This window comes from Antennarius striatus, chromosome 9 (assembly GCF_040054535.1).
Source record: "Antennarius striatus isolate MH-2024 chromosome 9, ASM4005453v1, whole genome shotgun sequence".
Classification (NCBI taxonomy): Eukaryota; Metazoa; Chordata; class Actinopteri; order Lophiiformes; family Antennariidae; genus Antennarius; species Antennarius striatus.
Genome location: NC_090784.1, coordinates 14310081 through 14333795, shown reverse-complemented (window position 1 = coordinate 14333795; position 23715 = coordinate 14310081). Strand labels below are relative to the sequence as shown.

Below are 23715 nucleotides of genomic sequence, written 5' to 3'. Positions count from 1 at the left end.
TTGATAAGGACCTTTAATAAAGGTCTATTATTATTATTATTATTATTATTATTATTATTATTATTACATTTGACAGAAGCTATTTTAGGTTTAGAGAATTGAAAGTTGAACTTTTTAAAAAATAAATGCTTCAAAAGTTTATAGAATATGTGAGGCATTGTAAGGCATAGTATACTGTAATACACAGCAGACTGGAGGCGACAAAGTCTTACGTCATCTGTGTTGTGTGACGTATGAATCACTCGAATCAATGCGCGTGCAGGCAGTATATTCGAGGGGACGAGCTCGTGTCCGCGCGTTGGTGCCGCGTGTTCCTCAGTGAGGAGACTGCCGAGGTGGGAAGACGGAGTAGGAGACAGAAGCCGTTCGGTCGTCTGTGAGGTTAGTGACGCTTTGGAGCTTTTAAGAGTGTTCGGTAAAACAAGGCGAGCATGGACATTTATTTTAGTTTTGTGTGCACGCAGGTTTAAAAACAAACAAAATTATATTTAAAAAAAAGAAACAAAGTCCGTAAGTTTTCACTTCTGGATACCTTTCAGAATGACATCTCTCGGAGACAGTTCGTCTGGAACATTTATGATCAAAAGATGTTCAATAAATTTAAAAGAGCCATGTTATAGTTTAAATGGAATCTGACTTTCCACAGACAATCAAATGAGCGTTTATAAATGGATTTTACGTCCATGGCCAAGCAATGTCTTATGGTTAGTTCTTATTTATGGTGTGTTAGTTATGTTGGACATCCTCACTGTTGAATAAGGAACTTGTTTTTAGACATTTAACTATGAAATGAAGAGGGATCAACCTGGAATCTATTTTGAGACGTGCTGTATTCCTAAGCAGAGCAGAGCTCATCTGAAGACAAAAAAATTCATTACTTCATTACTAAAATATTGAAATTTGTCCTGCAGCAAATCAAAAGACTGGGCAGATAATATTTTTGTCCACCACTGGTAGTTGGCTATAAACTAGTTTGGTATCTGAATAAAATTTGTAAATAAGTCCCAATGCTGTTAGACAATTTTCCACTATACAGATGCTGACAGAAACAACAATGTTTGTACAGCAAGATAAAGATCCGACAGTTAGGCACATGGATTCAACTCTCAGATATGTTTATGTATTTACTGAAATGCACAACCATTGATACCACACATTAGGTACTGATTTACTCCGTGTTAATAAAAGTAACTTAGATGGTTATTCATAAAAAATTGTAGGACAGTAAATAATTTTGAAGTATTCCAGATACACTGGTTGTTCTCAGTAGCCACTCTTACTAAAATTATCATAGCATGATTAAGTCCTGAATTTCACTATTTTTAGTTACAAACTGGAAATAACATTTTCTGAAACGGGTGTGTTTTAGACCCAAATGCATTACACAGGCACACAGGAACAGTTGGTAATGACCTTTATTTTCACCAAGAAGACGAGCGGGACGCTCTGCGTTCTGGAGAGCCGGCTGCACGTGCTGTGAGGCCGACGAGGAGTGAGCTGAATCGAGGTCGGAGACAGGCGGGGGGGGGTTGTAGCCAGGTGAGCAGTCAGCGAGGACAGAGGCACCGTTGGGGAGCAGGCAGGAGAGGAGACGAGGCCAGGCGGAGGAGTCTAAACCAGACGAGCAGGCAGATACCAGAGATGCTGAGGCAAGCACAAGGTCAGGGACAGAAGGCAGGTGAGTTTACCGGGAGGCAGACGAGGATGGCAGGTCAGGGACAGGCAGAGTCGACACCGGGAGATCAGACAGGGAATGAACGCTGGAAAGTCTCGCATGACGCTGAGGAACAATCTGGCAAGTCGTGAAGGTGCTGGAGAGACTATATGCAGGTCTGATTGCAGTGATCTGCAGCAGGTGAGCAGAGTGGGCTGATGCAGTAGGCATGACCGGCAGGTAGAGTGGAGCAGAGGGAGAGTGGAAAAATACTGCAGCAGTGTGACAGGAGGGGAATGAGAGGCAGGGACTGTGACATTTTCAAGCTTTCTGTTAAAAAATATTAAACAAAGTAATGAAACATTTGCAATCATAACAAAATGTTGATTGTTTCGGACAACTTTAATCATCATCTTAACCTACTGGAAACATTGTGTGCACTGAGCCTCTACGGACAACATGCATCTATAAGAATTGTACAATGTAGAAGTATGCAGCTGTTTCTGTATTACATTATCTGGAAAACAGTAACTACAACATGTGATATGTTTTAAAAAATACTGTTATCTGCGGGGCGACACGGTGGCGCAGTGGTTAGCGCTGCACCTCACAACACGGCGGACCCGGGTTCGAGTCCTGCTCTGTGCAGAGTTTGCTTGCTCTCCCCGTGTCTGCATGGGTTCTCTCCGGGTTCTCCGGCTTCCTCCCACCATGTGCTTCAGGTTGATTGGCCATTCCAAATTGCCCGTAGGAATGAATGAATGAGTGTGTGTGTGCATGGTTGTATGTCTTTGTGTGTGGCTCCGCGGTGCACTGGCGTTGTGCCTGGAGTGTCCCCCGCCTCACGCCCTATGCCGCCAAGATAGGCTCCGGCTCCTCGTGACCTGCTGCGGTGGTAATCTGAAGATGACTAACTGTTACCTGCACCTCTTCATTTACACCTGACCTCTTCTCTCTCTTTCAGTGTCTGGGATCCAGCAGGTCAGAGTTGTTTCTTGGAATGGTTCTACTGGTCCATCTGGGCCTCCAGTGTCTGTAATGGTGGATTATCTACCTCCTGTTCTGTTGGAAGCATGTGTTGTGTTGGGAGCGTCTGAGGAAAAACTCAGTGAGGTCTTCCAGGTATTTTCTTACAAACTCAGGCTGAAGTACATCAAGCTAACCAAGGTCTCATCTACATTTGTAGTTCAGTTCCAGTCTGGCACGACAAATTGTTTGCTGTTCTCTCAGAAGCCCAGTAGAACCTTCCCTTCCTGTCTGTCCTGCAGGCTGCTGTCAATAATGGAACTCCAGAAAACACAGTGTTAGAGCCAGAGGTACTGCATGTCCTGGCACCTCCTTTCATTAGCGGTCCCCAGGCCGCAAGCAAAAGAGTGAGATCACATGGGAAGAGACGGCGGAAGGAACGACCTTCAGCTGCAACAACTCCTACCCAAGGTGCGCTGCCTGCTTGTCTGCCTCTGTTATACACATTAACCATTTGTGTAAAGATGAAAACACTGTTTTCTTCAAAGTTTCTCATTTTTCTCTGGTATAATTTTACATAAAGTATGCTATCATCAATGATTTGTCTAATTTTGCTTATCTTATTTTAGCATGTCATATTTTTGCAGGCGGAGAAGCAGAGGGAGGAAGCAGAACTGAAAACGTCCATTTTCCTAAAGTCATCAACCTCATGGCTATGCCTCAGCTCTGCTTCCCAGGTGTTTGATTGTCTGGGTATTCACAGGACACATGGACAGACTCACAACTAAATACATGAGGACCATCTACAGCAGCACAACGTTACGCACCACTGATTTATATTTGCTTTACTGACTGACTGACTGACTGACTGACACTTATTGTGGATAGTGACTTATGTAGGACATGTCTAATGGTTAGTTTATGTATTTGACAGCCATACAGTAACACTATTTTACATCCTGCAGTCATCAGTGCTGTATGTCATGCCTGTATATCACCAGGTGGACTCCATATAACCACAGAACGGAGAGATGAGCAGTTCCACTTCCTGGTTTTCACTGATGTTTTTGGCAAAAAGACCTATGGAGTAGTAATGCAGTGTTACCGTCCCATTCTGGTACAGAGTCATGCTTTATACTTCAGTTCCACTTCATCTCCTCTATATTATATTCCTCTTCAACAAATGTGGCCCTAGCTGTTGGTGACTTAACCAGTGAGGATGAGGTCATAAACTAAATGACTGCTTATACATGACATATAAAGTCTCCCCGGTGTTTTTCAGGATGAAACATCTTTGTTCCAGAATGGAGCTGATTTTTCTCAACTTTTCACTGCCTACAGCTTCTGTGTCATATCCAAGTGTCCTTACTTCACTGCTCTTAAAGACTGTCTTTCATGGTGGGAAAAAACCTGGAATGAATCAAACTTAAGTTGTTTTTTTCTTAATTTGTTCATATTAAGTTTACTCAGATATTTACTGTTTATTAGTGCTGACGTTAAATGTTACCTGTGATGTCATGTAATCTGTATTTCAAGAGTTTCTATTGAATGTTTGTAACATGTTCATACATCACAAGTACTGCTGGTAATGTTTGCTTCAATCCATTACATTTAGTACATTTTGTTTGCACTAATAAATGCATCAAGATGATGCTTTGGGGGAAATTTTCTTATATTTCCCTCTTTCTGTCTTAATGTTTCTTTGTCAGTCTCTTAATTCAGCTTAGAGATTGTCGGTTGTCCGACATGAAGAGCAGGGTGAAGGTGTTTGCAACCAAACTGGCTCTGGTGCCAGTTCCCCCTCCTGGACAGCTACATTTGGTGTGTGTGTGTGTGTGTGCTTAATAAAAGTGTGTAGAGACAAAATAGATGTTTAAACTAATTATTTTACTTCAGACCTATGGTCATTCTAAGTTCCATGAACATGTAGTTTTAGGCTCATATGATAGAAAAACTACTTTAAATAGTGGTACTGTACTCGTTTATGTGTACTTACTTTCCATGCATCCTCTGAATGTCATAACAAAAGAACACAGACTTCAACACTGCATGTTTTACAGATGTTTACCTTGAGTCCTCTCACCATCGTACTGCCATCAAAAGAGGACAAAGACCTCCCAACCATTGATTTAGACCTTCACCTACCATTCTTCTGTTTCAGGCCACTAGAACTACTGCAGGTATCAGAAACATTTTTTCTGTCGTAGGAACAGGATGAGGCTCAGTTTGACTCTCATCTTATCACTTTTCTCATCTCTTGTTTCATGTTCTCCTTTTTCCTGTCCTGATCCCTACAGGTGCTGTCTTGTCTTCTGCAGGAGCGGCGGGTGGTATTATTTTCTGATGACTGGGCCAGACTGACTCTGGTGGCAGAGAGCTTCTTGCTTTTTCTGCAGGTCAGTTGAAAACATCTACAGAGAACTCGGTATTGGTTATGCTTGATTTTTCTTTTTCTTTGATATAACCAAAGTAAAATAGAAAAAATCAAGTATAACCAATACCGAATCTATCTCGTCACCGAAGTACATAGTTAAATAACTTCACGGTGGCAAAGCTCCGGGTATTGATGAGATTTGTGCAGAAATGCTGAAGGCTCTGGGTGTTGAGGGGCTGTCGTGGCTGACATGCCTCTTTAACATTGCATGGGAGTCTGGGACAGTGCTGAAAGAGTGGTAGATTGCACTCTAAAAAATGATTCAAGGACCTAGTAAATGTGACAGTAATATATAGTTATGCATGCTCAATAAAAATTCTGAATATCATCATGATGAGTATTTGATTTGACTACATCAAAATTAATTAGTACAACTCCAACAGGAATATTTGTGTGAAATAGACACATGTAATTTAAGTTTACTTACTTAAAATAAAGTATTTGACTCACAGATTATATGGTTTAAATATTTGTAATAAAAAGTTTATGTTTCACCAATGTTTTTGAGAATATATATTAACAAATATCACTTAGTTTTAATAAGTGCAATTATTAAACAAGTCAACTCAATTTTATTGGAGACGTAACTAACAACTTAAAAACATCAAGTAAAAAGAAGGGAACCGATTCCGCGTTTTTAGGATTTTGTGGCGCTGGTCACTCACTCTGGCAGTGGCTTAGCGGTAGAGCAGATGTCAGTGGTTTGAATCCAGCTCCCGCCAGGACATCCCTCAGAGTGTGAGCTGGTGGTGGGAGGTGTCTGCTCACCTCCCAGCCACTGCCGAGGTGCCCTTGAGCAAGGTGCCATCCCCCCTCATTTTGGGGTGCGACACCCCCAAATTCAGTTACATTTACTCAATTTGCGTAGGTAATTGAACCAAATCAATTAGTTCAGACGTACTAGAAAATATTACTTTGACTTTACTCATGACTCAGGTTTTGTTTTAACATATTGGAGAGCTTTCATATCTACTCAATATTTGTAAGTGTAAAAATGTTTCACTGATTGAATTAAGTAACATGCAGTATTATTTTTTTGAGTGGGGGTGGTGGTTCCTTTTTTTATAAGGGGGGACCAGTGGGTGTCTGCCAACTACAGGGGCATCACACTCCTCAGCCTCCCTGAGAAAGTTTACTCCAAGGTGGTGGAAAGGAGGGTCCGGCCGATTGTCGAACCTCAGATTGAGGAGGAATAATGTGGGTTCCATCGTGGTCATGGAACAACGGACCAGGTCTTAACTCTCAAAGGGATCCTCAAAGGGGCTTGGGAGCATGCCCATCCAGTCCACGTGTGTTTTGAAGGCATATGATCGGGTCCCCAGGGATATACTGTGGGAGGTACTGCTGGAGTATGGGGTGAGGAGGCCTCTCCTCAGGGCCATCCAATCCCTGTACACTCAAAGTGAGACCCGCATTTGGGTTCTCGGCAGTAAGTTGGACTTATTCTGAGTGGCTGTTGGCCTTCGCCAGGGCTGCGCTTTATCACCATCTCTGTTCGTGATTTTCATGGACAGGATATCGAGGCGTAGTCGTGGTGAGGAGGGTTTACAGTTTGGTGGGCTGAGGACTGCATCGCTGCTTTTTGCAGATGATATGGTCTTGTTTGCGTCATCGGCCTGTGCAGTGCTCACTGGTTTGGTATGCAGCCGAGTGTGAAGCGGTGGGGATGAGTATCAGCACCTCCAAATCTGAGGCCACGGTCCTTAGCAGGAAGCTGGCGGACTGCCTTCTCCGAGTGGGGAATGAGGTCCTACCACAAGTGAAGGAGTTTAAGTATCTTGGGGTCCTGTTCACGAGTGAGGGAACAATGGAAAGTGAGATTGGACAGAGAATTGGGGCAGTAGTAGCGATACCCGGTAGCGATTTGTTGTGAGATTAGATAGTGACATGCCTTACAATGTAAGAAGGGTGTACCTCACCCACCACGTGGGCCTCCTGTTACCTTCACTTTCACTTTTTATTTTATTTTATTTTATACGGTTTATATTTTAGTGTAGTATATGTCCTGTTAGTGCTGTATGTGTCTGTTAGTGTAATGTACAGTATGTCTTGAGGTATGTCCTGTGGTGTCAGTATTTCTTTTTCTCCTGGTGTTTATGTTATTTTGAAGTGTTAATTTATTATGTATACCTGAGCAGTGGATATGTGCAATTTCCTCCAGGATTAATAAAGAATATCCATCCATCCATCCATCAATCCATCCATCCATCCATCCATCCATCCATCCATCCATCCATCCATCCATCCATCCATCCATCCATCCATCCATCCATCCGTCCACCCATCCATCTACTGCACTGTTGCCACAAAGAGGGAGCTAAGCCAAGAGGAAAGCTCTCCATTTACCGTTCAGTCTTCGTTCCCACCCTCACCTAGGGTCAAGAGCAATGGGTCATCACCGAAAGAACGAGATTGCGGATACACGAGGCGGAAATTGGCTTTTTCAGGAGTAGAGCTGGTGTCTCCCTTAGATATAGGGTGAGAAACACTGCTATTCGCGAGGGGCTTAGAGTAGAGTAGCTGCTCTTTTGCGTCGAAAGGAGTCAGCTGAGGTGGTTAGGGCATTTGGTGTGGACGCCTAGCAGATAGATGGATAGAAAACCAAAGCATGGTTGTCCCGTTGTATTTTAAAATGATAACTTCACGACCAACAGTGTGCAGTGCTACATGGCTGATATTTAGGGAATTTCTTTTGAGAAAATATGTTTCTTTGGATGCTGAAACTAAATGCAACTTGTAAACAAATATTTGGTCGTCTTTTGTTGAAAATTCTAACTTAACGTAACTAAAAGGTTGTAATGAAAGCTGCTCAATCCTCAATAATTCTTGATCAAGCCACCTGCCTATCCGTCTTTTGATCCATTAATTCATCCTTCTGTGCTTCCATGATCTTTTGCTTCAGCCTTTGTCGTGGCAGCAGCCATATGTTCCTGTGCTGGCCAGGGGCATGCTGGATTTTCTCATGGTTCCTACTGCTTTTCTCATGGGCTGCCATCTCAGCCATTTTAAAGAGATCGCTGCTGTGAGTCCATGAAATTTTGCATTACAGAGATAACATTGATTTTTTTTTTGTACAAACGTAGCGTATCATTTAAATAAAAACAGAGACAGGAACAAATTTCATTTTGAGCTCCTTTATCCAGGAAACAGATGATCTGATCCTCGTCAACATTGACAGAGGAAGTGTTTCTACTTCTTGCTGTGAGGTATTCGATTTACCAGAGATTCCTCCATGTGCTGCAGACTGCTTCACACAAAGGTATTTAGTGCACAGCTCATAGTAACAATAGGTTATAGTTGTGTTCTACAGAAATACAAATAAAACAAGTGGATTGGGATTTGTCCTGGAATGGAGATGTGCAGATTGGTGTATTTTTGTAGGTGTCTCTCCCTGAAGACACATTTTGACCTGTATCAGTGCCAGCGTGCGAGCTGCACTGACATCAGTGAGCAGCGTTTACAGAGAAGAGCATGGCAACACAACCTCAACCATGAAATCCAGAGGATCACCCTGGAACTGATTGTCAACATATTCAGGTTCAGTTTGTGTCCTGATGATGTTCTGAAATAATGTAGTATATTAATGTTTAATATTTAATATTAATATAGGGTTCATATACACAATAGGGATGTCGGCAGTCATTTGAATTGTGAACATCGAGTGTTTAACAGCGAAGAGTTCCTGAAAACCAGAGATTCAGCTGAACAACTTTTCTACAAGAAGGTACAATTATGCAACAGGTTATATTTTCTGTCATATATTAATATGCATTGAAACAAATAAATAGTCATGTTAGTGGACATGGGAAGTTGAGCCATGAGCTAATCTTCAAAATCACATGTCTGTATTACAGGTGCTTGGGACACATATTTTCCATTCATTCCTCAAAGACCGTCTTAATAGGAAATTGGACAATTTTGCTCGAATGGAGCTGGAGACCCGTTTTGAGATGAATAAGTGAATTTATAATCTATTTTGAAAAACCTCAAAACAAAGCAGAATATGTATTAACAAGCCTTGATTTGTCTGTCTACATTTTTAATATGAACAGAGTTGGAAAAAATCTTGGTATAACTTGAAAAACAACACAATCATGCTAATACATGTTTATATCTATTAGTAATTCCCCTTTATGACTTTGCGGCAGGATAGAAATCTATTTCTTCTTCTTTTCGTATCATAAATGGAAGTATGCTATATTGTCTCTATCATATGTCCAGGATGAGGGCTGTGCTTGAAACTCCAAGCAGAGTGACCAAACAGGAGATTCATGCCCGGAGGAAGAGCTCTGTTACAGAGAATGGGGTGAGTAAAAGATGTCAAATGAGCCTCCCAGATCTTGAAGACCATCAGACTACTAGCTTCCACAGAAACACTCTGCTGACTGGGATTAGCAGGATGTCAGACACTGGTGAGTAACAGAGGGACAAACTGAAGACAAAAACAACATATCTCGAAAAGGTTGTTTCTTTCCCTCCTGCTATCACCCTTACCTTCATATTATCTGTTTGTGTCTGCTAGCACTGAGGATCATTCGTAAGAGGCTGACGGTGTTTAAGCTTCCAGATTTCCCAGCCTCTCTGTCTGTCCACTCTGTCCAAAGTTTTCACACTGAGCTCATCCAGCTACTCAGCAAGACCATATTCTCTGCCCAGAAGGAGAACCCTACTCTTTTGGCCAGGTATTCTGCTCAGTATGTCATTTCCTACAATCAAGTGTTTGTACTGCTGCATCACTGCGTTACATCAGGGGTCTAGGTGCCTGACTTTGCCTCGAACTACTTAATGCTTGGGTATACTATTTTACTTCTAGATACTACTACTTGCGTGGTTTCATCAATACTTTGCGTTCTCGGCATCTCGATGCTCTGGGGGATTTTCAGAACCTCTACAAGACAGACACAGCCCTTTTTCCCACACCACTGGTCACATGGCTGGTGGACTCAATGAATCAAGACGAAAGACGACGAGTTGAGAAAAGACCTGAACTCAAAAGACTCGTCTTCAAGGTCAGCCATTTCATACAGTGTTAATTTCCCTCCTTTAATTTGGTGAACAGCAAGCAAAATACTTGAGTAAATTTCCACATCGAGAAATATAAGTGTTAAGATCTCATTGATCAAAGCTCATTTTAACTCACAATGTTTTGTACGTCTAAACAAATGTGAAGTGACTTGGTTAGTGAACACATACACCCATGAAGCAAGCAGTAATTTGTGTTTCCATCACTTAGGTAATGACAGAGAGAAAGAAGCTGGTGGTGCAATCTGACGACCATGTCAAGAAGTTTGAGCTGCCCTGCAAGCATTTGCATCAAGAGGAGTTTGTACGTTGTGTCCAGGAGTGTGGGATTGTAAATGATGTGGCAACCATACACCGTTTGTTTGACGCTCTCACTGAAGGTGAGTAAAGATAAAAAGTGACGATAACAGTTGTCTTGTCTACAAGAAAATGGATGGATGAATGTATTTGATCATTTTTGTCAAAGGTGGATTCTTATTTGCTGGATTGTGCTATATTAGTTAACATGCTCCAATGATAACTTGTTTAGGTCCCAGGGGGAATGATCAGCTCTCTGTAGCTCGGATTTAAATTTTTCACATCACACACGTCATGTGATGTAAAATAAATCCCTTCATTGTAGATTATGTATTTCTTCTTGGGTTTTTTTAACATGGGTTTCTCCATCTTGGCTTAGATTTTTATCAGATATGAAATACAGCCATTCATGGTGAAAAGGAAGGAAAACAGACGGAACTGTAACAGTCCTAAACAATAAATAGTGGGTTTTATCAGTCTTGTGTCAGAGGGTTAATTATAGAATGTCAAGAATAATATGTGCTATTTCGAGGTACAGCATCTGAGGTTGAATAAGGAACTATAATCACATTAGCGGCTTGTATTTATAGCTTTGCCCTTTCAATGAATTTGCTTTTACTTTCTACATTCCTCTCTCTCTCCTTCGCTCTCTCTCTCTCTTTTTCTTTTTCATTGTTTTTTTTTTTTTTCATTTTCCAGGCCAGACAAAACAGGTGGACCCCAAACTGTTCAAGGTCTTCTACACCGTTTGGAAAGAGAAAAAGTCAGAGACACAAGACTTAAGCTTGCCCTCTGAAGTCAATTACCAACTTGATGATATCGAGTGTGTCTACAAATTGTCGCAGTGTGTCAAGACTTCCCGTGGCGTCGGTAAAATTGCAGTAACGCAGAAACGTCTGTTCTTGCTCATTCAAGGACAACCTGGCTTCTTGGAAATCACTAAATTCAGAGACATTCAGGTTAGATATCCCACTTCCCAATTCTGTTGAATATTATATTACGAATATTCATGTGTAACCTTAAAAACGTTTCCGAAAGCAACATCTAATGTGTGTGCAGGAGGTGAAGGTCATTCCAGCTCTGCTTTTCCGTTTCCCTGCCCTTCACATCCAGACCATGACCTCGGGCCGGCCTGAGGTGTTTGAGGCCAACCTGAAGACAGAGACTGGGCTTTGGAGCCTTTTGGTCAAAGAAATGTGGGCTGGACGCAAGTTGTCTGATCAACATAAGGTGAAGTAAATCTGTAAGGAAAATTACAAAAACATCAAGGGCAAAGCCATAAGGCTCAATAAATGTAAGACAGAGAGGATGCTTTAAAAAAAGAGAATGCAATATAAAAAATGCACAACAGATGAAGAAAAGAAAAAGATAATGACAATAGAAAGTCAAAAGAACAGTCTGTGAATCCAAAAAGAAAAGAGGTAAGAGACAATATCACGCTACAAAAAAGCAACAAAACCAATGGGAATTAAAAAAGTCAAGGAGAGACAAAAGGAAACATTGCAAAATAAAAGGAATGAAACAATAACGGACAGCACTTTAGAAGGAAATGGAAACTAATACTATTTATTTTCATATAGGACCCTCAGTACCTGATGCAAGCTCTGACCAACATCCTACTGATGGATGCTGTCATGGGCAGCCTGCAGACCCAGAGGTCCATCACAGCTGCTTCTAAGTTGGCCTACTTTGATAAGATCAAGCATGAAGGTGTGGAGATAGTTCTATTGTCTTTACTGCATTCTGCCCTTTTACTCTTCATTAATGCAGGATTTTACTTGCTGTCTTCCTTTCAGTATGAGTATTTTTTGTCATGAATATGAAAATGATTAATATATTTTTTTGTTCTTTTTTTCTCTGCGTAGTTGCCAGATCATTTTCTGTTGAATTTCTAATATTCATTTAACGTTTAACCTCTCCATTTCCATTCTTTTGTGTTTTCCGGACCAGTGCCCATGATGGTGCCTAAAACTACTACAGAGATGCTCAAACACAAGATCAACCCATCACTGGACCTGGCTGAACCTCAGACTGTGCATGTGCTGCTATACACACCAGGTTACTGTGATCATTTGTTCATGCATATCTCCCTGTTGTCCTCTTGCTGGTATTATCCATCCTTTGCTGTTCAACACATGGAAGAACATTATGTATGGTGATAATCAGTTTCACTCGCTGAAGCTCTTTCTGAGCAGAGAGATCATGAGCTCTTAATTTCCTTTACACATGTCGCTAAAGTCACAAGACAGCCACTGTCAGAGCATGATTCTAATGAGGACAAAAAGGACACGCTTAAAGCATTTCTGCTCAATGCTCCATTTGTGCTTCTGCTGCATTTCTCCTCTATGTTCAAAAAGTTTTAACATTCTGTAAAACATTCCCAAGATAGAATGACAATTCCTAATCCGTTTTGAAATACAATTTAAAAAAATTGTTCATGCAATTATGGGCCAGTGGTGAAATGTATAATGCGTCTGAGTAGGGATCAGGAGATTCTAGGTTCAACTCCTAGCAAATTTTAAGTCATGGATTCAAATCTCAGCATTCCCAGCATGGCCTTGTACTAAACCGGGTTTCCCCACCATGAAAAAAACATGTCACTTAGGAATCGTTAACAATGTTAAGCCGTTGTGGCAGTGGTTCATTCCAACAGTGAGAAACATTTTGAACATAATCTAGGACAAAACATAACAAAAAATTTGTTTATTTTGAATGGGATCATGGATCATGGTGGTGTATGAAAGATCCTTCATCCTTCAAAGGCTGGCCAAGCACGGGCCATGTCCAGTCCTAAATCTGTTGAGGGTTGACCACTGTCTTCGTGGAAGCTCGGTGCCAGGGACCGGATGGGTGGGGTCTGACACCAGATGTTTGTTGCAGACCTCCTTGGAATCCCATTCCTTTTTCCAAGCTGACTGGATAGTAAAGTCAGTTGGTGGGGGGTTCTTCCAGATGGGCATCTGGATGGGAGTCGAGCAGTGGGTGGGTTAAGGATGTCTTGATGGATAGGTAGATGGGGGGAGACTTTGACCTTCTGGAGCGTCCTTTGGGATGATGCTGTTTGCCGGATGTGTTCAGCGAATTGTCCCGATTATGATTCTCATGGTTGAGTTGAGCTGGGTGTCCACGTGGTGTGTGTGGATGACCTGCACCAAACAGTAGCACAGTATTCCGCTGCAGAATAAGCAAGGGCCAAAGCTGAGGTGCGTAGTATGGAAGTGGAAGTGCCCCATTTTACACCGGCAAGCTTACAGAGCAGGTTGTTTCTGGACTTTATCTTAGCCACCATCCCTGCTATGTGTTGCTTGAAGGAAAGGGTCCTTTCTAGGGTCACTCCAAGGTAGATGGGATAGGGGGCGTGCTTAAGTTCGAGCCCACTCAGGGAGATGTTCAGTCCTCTGGCTGCTGTTGCATTATGCAGATGGAGTACACTGGAGACAGTTTTTGCAGGGCTTGGTTTTAGCCGCCAAGTTTTGCTGTACTGGTGTAGTTTGCTGAGGTCTTCTGTGAGCACGTGTTCCAGCTGTTCCAAATCTGGTGTTTGGAATGCAAGGCAGATGTCATCTGCATAGATGAATTTGCGGGATTTGGTGCGGGGGAGGTCATTTGTGTAGAGGTTGAACAATGTTGGAGCGAGAAATGAGCCTTGGGAGAGTCGATTTTTCTATGTTCTCCATGAATTGTTGTTCTGGCCGAGGTGTACTCTGAACCTCTGGTTGGTCAGGAGAGTTTTGATGATTGTTGTTGCCTTTGCAAGTTTCAGAAGGAGGCCTTTGTACCAGACCGTATCACAGGCGGCTGTGAGGTCAAGAAACACAGTCCCGGTCTTTAGTCTGTTCTCGAAGCCATTTTCGATGAACGTAGTAAGGGCCAGTACTTGTTCTCTTGTGCTACGGTCCTTCCTGAAACCTGCCTGGTCCGCACAGAGGAGGTCCTCTACTCCTGTGGATATGTGGTGGAGTATTAGACGTTCCAAGATTTTGTAGGGAACACAGAGTAGGGAGATTGGGAAGTAGCTTGCAGGTATTTTCTGGTCTTTGCCTGGTTTCAGTATCGCAATGACTTTGGCTGTGCGCCATTTCTTTGGAATCTGATTTTTCTGTACGATTCTACTGTAGAATTGGGTCAGCCAGGTTATGGCTCGAGGGCCCAGATGCTTCATGAACTCCGGCAAGATGTTGTCATATCCAGCTGCCTTCCCACATTTCAGGCCCTGCAGGACTTTCCCCAGTTCATCACTCTCAAAAGGTTGAGGAAGTTCAGAGTTGTCTTCCTCTTTGGGTGTTTTCTGTTGTTCCTTAAGCTCAGCTGTCATTCCTCTTCTGGTGTGTTTGTCTTGGGTTGGTTTTGCTATGACCAATAGGTGGGATGCCACTTCGTTGGGTGTGACGGATGGTCTGCTTTGGGTAGGAGGTTTCTGTGCAACTCCTAGGGGGCGGATGAGGCTCCAACATTTCCTGCTAGAAGTGGTGAAACTCAAGTCATTTACTGTCTCCTCCCACCTTTTTTGTCGGGCTGTAGTCAGTGATTCAATGAGGTGGTCTGCCATTTCAGGGTCCCCTTACGCTTCATAGGCTTGCAGGAGGGCAGCACTTTCTTCATCCAGGCAGGGGACGTAGACGGGTCAGTAACCTCTTGGGATTGCTGAGTGGACAGCCTTGTAGATGGCACAGCAGAAGTGGTTGTATGCTTCATCTATTGTGATTGTGTGGAGTGGGATGGTAACAATACTTCAATCCAGAGTTTCACGGTATTTCCGCCAGTGGGCTTTGTGGAGGTTCCAGCGCATCTTCCTTGGGCTCGTTATGACTGGGAGTTGTAGGCCAATGTGTATGAGCTAAGGCCGGTGTTGGCTGTGTGGGAAGTCATCAAGCACCAATGGGGGGTCACCACCATGGGGTCATGTATCAGAGCAAGGTCATTCCTGGATGCCCAGTCTGAAAGTGCCTCACCATCGCAGTCCACTGCTGGGTATCCCCAATTGGGGTGGTGGCTGTTGAAGTCCCCCACATAGATGGCGGGGTGGGGAAGAGTGGGCAGAACTTGCAGATCCCAATGGGCACACGGGGGCTTATACACGTTAGCAATATGGAAGCCACCGATGGTTAAGGCATCTGTGAACTGTGTTGTTGTCAGGTGGTTTGCTTCGGCTACTTCATAGGTGGCAAGTCCATGTTTGGCATGGGGTGTATAGCACAGGAGGTCATAACCATTGATGTGTATTGGCCTGCTACCTCTGTGCCAATGTGGGTCTCTTGGAGGCAGATGACATCAACAGAATGTTGGGAGGAGGCAAGGACTTAGATGAGGCTTTGCTTGGTTGAGGAAAGACCTTCAACATTGAGTTGTAGTATTCAAAAGGCTGGTCCTACCACCAGGTGCTCTTGGAGCTGTCTGCTTTTGGCTATAGGACTGGGACTAGGATTCTGTGACTTGGCTTTTTGGCATCGTCTCTCAGAATTTAGTCTGCTTGTAGGATCTTTAGCTTCCCCAGGCGAACCTGGGTACTGGGGGTGATGCGACGTGAACGCTGATCCGTCGTCCCCCGATATGTCCATAGAAGCTGGGTTCAGCAGCAGGATATCAGCAGCAGGATAACTGTCCCTTTCATCTGTCATTTATTTAAACTTGTCAGAATAAAAGTTTCAAGTGGTTTTAAGGGCTGAAATGAAGCACAGCAATTTACAAACATATAAGAAGCTAATCTGAGTAACGTTTCTTTTTAATTCAGTTGTTCACTGCTCTGTCACCCTTTCTCGACGTCTAACTTTCTCCAGGTCAGCTGAGTAGCAATGATGCAGTGGATGATATGAACCCGAAGCTCTGGGTGGCTCTTAGCGGGGGGAGAGTGGTTGTGTTTGATGCTTCTAGCTGGTCCATACTACAGGCCAGCATACAGGTCGGACAGGAGCAGCTGGTGAGAGCAAGGATGCTGCCGAGTGTTTCTATGAGCAACATTTATTTAAACATCTCCATTTTTTCCCATCAATGTCTTCTTAAATGTTTTGTGCTCAGTGGGGGGTGCTGCATCAAAGAACTTATTTTAAAATGAATTTGTTTAAACCTAATAAGGGAAAAGTTGACCTTACGTCTTAATATATGTGTATTTAGAAAGTCTTTACAATATCTGAAAGGACTTGATTTTGTGTGTATGAGAAAAAGCAAATCTGTCAACTTCTCACATTGTAGCTTAAATTAAGCTGTATTTAAACTTCATGTTGATTTGATGACACCAAATTCAATTATGTTTTAAGTACTTAACATATTCCCAAAAGTATTCAGCTTTGTGTCTCTCTAAGCAAATTTTTTTTGTGATCTTTGCAATTGGTTTGGCAAGTGTTATACTGTAGTTATAGGAGAAAGTCCACATAGGGTTCTACACATCTATGCTGCATGCGCTGTATTATTAACAAGAGTGATTTTGTATAAGCTGACCTGCCACTTTCAAAGGAAATAATTTGCTTTGTAGAACTGCATGCTGGGACTGATCCAGGAGCAAGTATGGATTGGATCGCAGGACTCTGTAATTTATATCATTGACACTCACAGCATGTCATGCAACAGACAGCTGACCGAACACAGACATGAAGTGACTGGACTCACAGGAGAGACCATAGATCAGTGTCACAGGTAGAGGCATGATTATGTTATTTAGTTGCGAGCTTTGTGAGATTTACATTTACAATCACATTTCTGAAGCTGACCTTAAATGTATAAATGCACATGTGTCTTTCCCAGTCAGCAGATATACTCCTGCAGCTGTGATGGGACAATTCTGCAATGGGACTCGGACAGTCTCAAAGTGACGCGACAGTTGCACCTCAGCTGTGAGCATCTCTCCTCCATACAGATTCATGCTGGGACATTATGGTGTTGTGAGTCCACATAAATCCCTTTTCTTCTCTTTCATAGCTGTTACTGCCTTAAAACTAGCTGACCACTGATTATATGTACCTGAGGCTTTACAACTTTAATGTCACAGTCAAATGAAACTCAAACAATAGCACTTACTTATAATATGATCTTGGGCCTGTTTCACAAAGCCAGTTTAGTTTAGTTAACCCTGAAATCAGGGAAAACCAGGGTTTCCGGTATCACAAAGAGAGGTAACTTAACCCAGAGTCAGAGGAGTAAACCTAGCCTGTGTCATGAGGCGAGGTAAAGTGAACCTCTAGGTTTGTTACTACAGTAACATATTCTTAAGCAAGCCTGGTCGGGAGGATGGGCCATGTCACAAAGCAGGTTCAGTGGAAACCCTAAAATCAGGGAAAACCAGGGTTTTCGGTTTCACAAAGGGAGGTAACTTAACCCAGGATTAGAGCTGTAACCCTGACCTGTTTCACGTAACAAGGTAAACTGAACATCTGGGTTTGTTACCGCAGTAACAGACTCTCTGATCATAACCTGGTCGGGAGCAGGTTTTATTCCACAAACCCAGGGTTTCTTCTGACTCCGCCCTGGACATCGTGTTCAGATGTCCAGTCATATCCAGACAGTTCTCTTTATGATTGCTACCGAGTCACGTCCCGAGCCATCACACACACACACACCCACGACCTGATCCATCCTCACATCTGCAGCAGTGCTGTGTGTAGTGCTCCAGTCAGTTTTTATTTTTTATTCGCAAACGGTAGTTTGTCTACACAATGTGAGAGATGCTCAGTGCGCCTCGCCTTGAAACTTTTACTTGAAACAGTTTTTCTATTTCCCTGGAGATAAACCTGTCAGAAGCATCAAGAAGGAGTTCCACAGGATTTCAGGTGAATGATGTAGAAATCTGATAAATGAATTTCAAATGATATTCTCTTAATGACATTGTGCTACAACCTCAAAATTGGATTGTTAACTTTAATTTCTTTTAGGATTTCCCAATGTAATTGGCTGCACAGATGGTACCTCATTCCCATCAAGGTACTTGTAGACTGAACATTGTTTCAACATGTTCAACACTGCATTATAGATATACATCTGTCCAGATCATGTAATACTGCTGACTACATTTCTGATGTGGAGGTCTGGGTCTGTTCCTGACTCTTGGATATATGGTCTCACCTGAACAGCTTACTGTAACGTGGTCAGTAACCTAAAGATTTGCACAATAATTCACTTGTCTTCATTGTGTAATCCAGTCTAATGAATCCACTATACATTACAGGAGAGAGCCTACGACACCTCAGGATGATTCCTGCTATCCAGGAAGGCAGAGCAGTAACAGTCAGCATCTGCCAGAATCATTTCAGAGTCACCATCACAGCGAACAATAAAAACGTACAGTACTCATTTCTTGTGGTCTTTTTATTTCTGACAAATACAAAGTTACTTTTTGTATCGTTACAATACTTAACATTCTAATAGTTAACATGATTCACCTGTGACCATTACCCACCTCTAACTTGTGCTCCAGTATTTCTATGTGCAGATCTGTCCTCCTAATCTGGATGTCCTAGTAAACCATTTCTATTTTCTGTATTTTTTTAGAAAGTAAATTCAATAAACTTCTTCAGCAGATAGATGGGAATACATGAGTAGGACATTAAAACATATTTACATATGAATTCCACAGAATGAATCGCTAGTGGTCACTGAGCGTCTATTTCATTGTGATACTCTGTGCAGTTGGGACTCTTCTGCTACTGTCCATCCATGCTCTTTTAAAAAAGGATGAGAATTTGTTAATACTTCAGTAGAGGATAAATGTCACACTCTGTATTCCACCAGAATGTGAAGCAATGGGAAGAGAACAATCAGTGACATAAAATATTTGACCACCTTTGGTTTCTTCAATTTCTTGTTAATTTCTTTTTCTTTATCAATTATTAAGTCCTGTGTATATCATGTGACTAAAACAGACAGAAAATAAAACTTGGAATACCTTAAAGCGGTTATAAGCAGTACAATGTCACAGCCACTGATGTAAGAACTAAAGCAGTTTTGGCTATTACTGTATCAAACGAGCTACATGTCAGCTCTTGATATCAGTTCTTATATAATATAGGTGTACGCAGTGGTGTGAATATCCTTCTCAACTGTTTTTGTAACGTGCATATGCCAATTTACTGTTTTATTTACATAACAATAAAACGTTTAAATATATTTCATATTGAACAGAACCTGATATAGATGAGAGCGCATTTATGTGCATGAGAAGAGCATTGTGTTGGCGATAAAACAACTGAACAGTCAAACGTCAACTTAATATTTACTGTACAATATCAAACATAATGAGGAGGATCCCCAACGACATGATGCAGAAGTCTGACCTGTGCGAACAATGTTTTTATGCTTCATTCTCAGCTGCTGACGTGCGCTTCTCCCCCCCACTGGATCGCACCTAAATAAAATACATTAATAAACTATTATTGAAGCCGTTTACTTACGTATTTTTACTGTGAGTGGAACGGACTACGTTTAAACTTACGCATCGACTTGAGCAGCAATTCACTCCCACGACATGTCGCTCTGCTTTGCAGCTGCAATGCTGTTCTTTCTTCTGAAAATGTCCTCAAAGTCTTCATATTCATAAATTAAAATCTGCACTTCGACTGCCGTAAAGTGTTGCGGTGCGCGTCTCGTCCGTCGTCATGGTAAATCATCGACTCGGGGCTCCATTGATGATGGCTTTTGTTCGAGTTGTTGCGTCTGTTAAACTGCTGGTCAACTTACTCTGGGTTGGAAAAACTAACCCTGAAACGCGTTTGTGAAACCAAAATCCCTGGTTTTTCCAAGTTCAGGGTAAAGCAACCAAGAACCACAGGTTTGCCTCAGGGTATGTTAACCCTGCCTTTGTAAAACGGGCCCCTTGACAGTTTAAGTGTTTATGTGTGTACGCAGGTTGTCGTGACAGCATTGTGGTACTGGAAAAGAGTGGGACACCGCAAAAAAAAATAACTCTCCCCGATGACTTACGGAGCATTTCCAGTAGCTTCAGCAGCTTCATCGTCATTCCAGAGGTGACTTTTGAAACTGTGCAATTTAGCAGGACATTAAGAGAGTAGAGTATAACTTTATTGATCCCTTAAGGACTACATAGGTAAAGGTACTTCCATAATGTAGCCGCAAGAGGGCACAAGCCAGTGTCTTATTGTGCAGATCCCAGGCCCGGATAAATACAGGATTGCGTCAGGAAGGTTATCCGACCTAAAACTTTTGCTAAATCTATATGCAAATAGAATATATGACTTCCATACCAGATCGGCCAAGGCCAGTGTTAACAACAACCGCCATTGGTGCAGTTCACCTAGATTGCCAGTGGAAACTGGACTACTGTTGGTCGAAGAGGGAGAGGAGGAAAGTGTGTTCGTAGAATGAGAGAGAAGACAAACTCCAAGACTATAGGACTAAGAGTAGGGATGTTGAATGTTGGAACAATGACAGGAAAAGGTAGAGAGTTGGTTGACATGCAGAGGAGGAAAGTTCATATACTGTGTGTCCAGGAGACCAGGTGGAAAGGTAGCAAGGTTATAAGTTTAGGAGCAGGGTTCAAGTTCTTCTATCATGGGGTAGATAGGAAGAGAAATGGAGTAGGACTTATCTTGAAGGAGGAGTTCATTAGGAATGTCCTGAAGGTAAAAAGAGTGTCAGATAGAGTGATGAGTCTGAAGCTAGAAATCGAAGGTGTGATGTTCAATGTTGTTAGTAGGTATGCTCCACAGGTAGGATGTGAGCTGGAAGAGAAGAAGAAACTCTGGTTGGACTTTGATGAAGTGATGCAGAGCATACCTAGAAGTGAGAGAGTTGTCATTGGTGCAGACTTCAATGGACATGTTGGTGCAGGAAACAGAGGTGAGGAGGAGGTGATGGGCAGGTTTGGTATCCAGCAGAGGAATGCAGAAGGACAGATGGTGTTTGACTTTGCAAAAAGGATCCAGGAGAAGCAGGAACATAGGTTGACCACACCCCACAGGGTTAATAAGCTGGGACATGACCAGCCACCTTCAGAAATGAAAAAGTCTGTTGGATGAGAGACAAAACGTCTTCAAAAACTTTCTTAACATCCAGTGGATTGACTTAAACAGCTTTGGATGACTTATGACAGGGTTCCCAGAGAAGAACTGTGGTACTGTATGAGGAATTCTGGAGTGATGATGATGTTTGCAGATGAAATTGTGATTTTTAGTGAGAGCAGGGAACAGGTGGAGGAGAAGCTAGACAGGTGGAGGTTTGTGATGGAAAGGAGAGGAATGAAGGTTAGCCGCAGTAAGACACAGTACATGTGTGTGAATTAGAAGGACCCAGGTGGAAGAGTGAGGTTACAGGGAGAAGAGATCAAGAAGGTGGTGGATTTTGAGTGCTTAGGGTCAACAGGCCAGAGCAATGAAGAGTGTGGAAAAGAGATGAAGAAGCGTGTACAGGCAGGATGGAACGGGTGGAGGAAAGTGTCAGGTGTGCTGTGTGATAGAAAAGTTTCAACTAAAATGAAAGGAATGGTGTACAAAACTGGTGAGACCAGCGATGTTGTTTGGTCTAGAGACAGTGTCACTGAGGAAAAGACATGAGACAGAGCTGGAGGTGCAGAAGATGCTCAGGTTCTCTTTGGGAGTGACCAGGATGGATACGATCAGGAATGAGTGCATCAGAGGAACAGCAAGTTAGAGGTTTTGGAGATAAAGTCAGAGAGGCCAGACTGAGATGGTTTGGACATGTCCAGATGAGAGATAGTGAATATATTGGTAGACGGATGCTGAGCTTTGAACTGCCAGACAGAAGGCCTATAGGAAGACCAAAGATTTATGGATGTAGTGAAAGAGGACATGAAGGTAGTTTGTGTGAGAGAAGAGGATGCAAAAGACAGGGTTAGATGGAGGCAACTGATTTGCTGTGGCGACCCCTGAAGGGAAAGTCCGAAAGGAAAAGAAGAAGGTCAAGGTACTTCCATGAGTTTTGTGTACCTAGAGTTATAATATACCTGAAATGAGACAAACAAGACTAATTGAAACATGAATCCCCTTCAGTGAAACTCATTTACGAAGATGAATTTATAACCACAAGTAAAAATAATTTTGTCTATGCCCACTTTCTCGTGTTTGTTGCAGCGAGGGCAGTTGTGGACGGGCTGTGCAAACACAGGGGAAGTATGTCTCTGGTATACAAACTATAGTCTTCCAGCCAAAAGAATCTTGCTGCCTGGCAGCTCAGGAGTCACTTGTATGATAAGAGTCAAAGACCAGGTGAGTTTTGGTACACAAGCACTGAGCTATTTGAATTTATTCTTTTTTGTGACCTAGATACTGGTTCATGAGAACACAAGGCAGGCATTCCTTCATGAGGCAGTAAGGTGGAGTTATGTTTGTGATGATTCAGTTGTTTTGTGTAACATATTAAAAAGTATGCTTGTTTGAGAAAACCAGTTACAGTAATACTATTTATGGTTTTTTTTATTTGTGTTTCCCCCCTAATTAGTGATCACTTCTACATTTTCTTTATACTTTCTTCTCCCCACAGATTTGGGTGGCCGGTCATGGAAAAGGCTGGATTGGGGGTCAGTGTGATGGCAATATGAGAAGTCAACTGCTGGTGATGAACCCAGAGAGCCTCACTGTAACAAAGGAGCTGCAGGCCCATGCAGACAGCATCCAGACGCTCTGCTCCGCTGAGGATCGCTACGTCCTGAGTGGTTCTGCATGGCGTGATGGCAAAATCGCCATCTGGAAAGTTGAGTAGGGAACACCTTTGGAGAAAATATAAAGTTGGAGAGAATCATGGAGGGGGAAAAAAATTTTTTTTTGGCTTTGGGTGGAGTCCGGTGAATAAAATGGCAAAGAGCAAATCTCTGTATTAAATCAAAAATCATTTTATGTAATTTGGTGGTGCATCCTATTTTTACAATAACATAAATGTTAAAATGTAATGTGAAAATGAGCATAAGTTGTTACAGTATGTTCCAGCAATGTGTGACCGTTAATACTGTATGTACATCTCATAAATTCTATTACCATATCTTATAACACACCGCTTCTTTTGACTACCACTAATCAATTGTAGACTTAAGCTTTTGACCAACCATTTCACTTAGGGTTACAAATACGCAAAACAATGTATACGTAAACACAGAGATCACAGATACGACGTCTTAACACAAGGGTAACAAGCGATGAACTGGGAAGAGGCAAGGCACATTCAGTCTGTCACCATGTAAACAATGGACACAGTGTCAAACGTAAGATCGTTTGAACGTCTCATACTACGGAGAGCGCGCTAAACTCAAAAATTCACTCACAAAAATTTTTTTTACAAAATTATTTTACAGTCAGTTCAAACATAAAATAGAAAAAACGTAAAACGAATGAAAGTAAGTAGAGGAGCGTCTGTATACTTTTGGGTCAACGATTACCTCTGAGTGAAG

At 42.2% G+C, this 23715-nt stretch overlaps 1 protein-coding gene across 1 annotated transcript; it reads left to right on the top strand.

Moving 5' to 3' along the window:
• Positions 1-308: 308 nt before the first annotated feature.
• LOC137601981 (DENN domain-containing protein 3-like) lies at positions 309-23086 on the top strand. The gene is made up of 28 exons (XM_068324489.1): positions 309-381; positions 2619-2776; positions 2923-3091; positions 3268-3357; positions 3622-3737; positions 3903-4018; positions 4330-4441; positions 4681-4800; positions 4918-5016; positions 7957-8076; positions 8198-8313; positions 8436-8591; positions 8682-8778; positions 8909-9012; positions 9276-9466; positions 9577-9736; positions 9868-10063; positions 10288-10456; positions 11073-11332; positions 11433-11603; positions 11954-12083; positions 12324-12431; positions 16151-16290; positions 16843-17003; positions 17112-17248; positions 20205-20323; positions 22406-22540; positions 22815-23086. The coding sequence occupies exons 2-28, from the start codon at positions 2693-2695 to the stop codon at positions 23031-23033; spliced, it is 3795 nt and encodes a 1264-aa protein (XP_068180590.1). The 5' UTR covers positions 309-381; positions 2619-2692; the 3' UTR covers positions 23034-23086.
• The last annotated feature ends 629 nt before the right edge of the window (positions 23087-23715 follow it).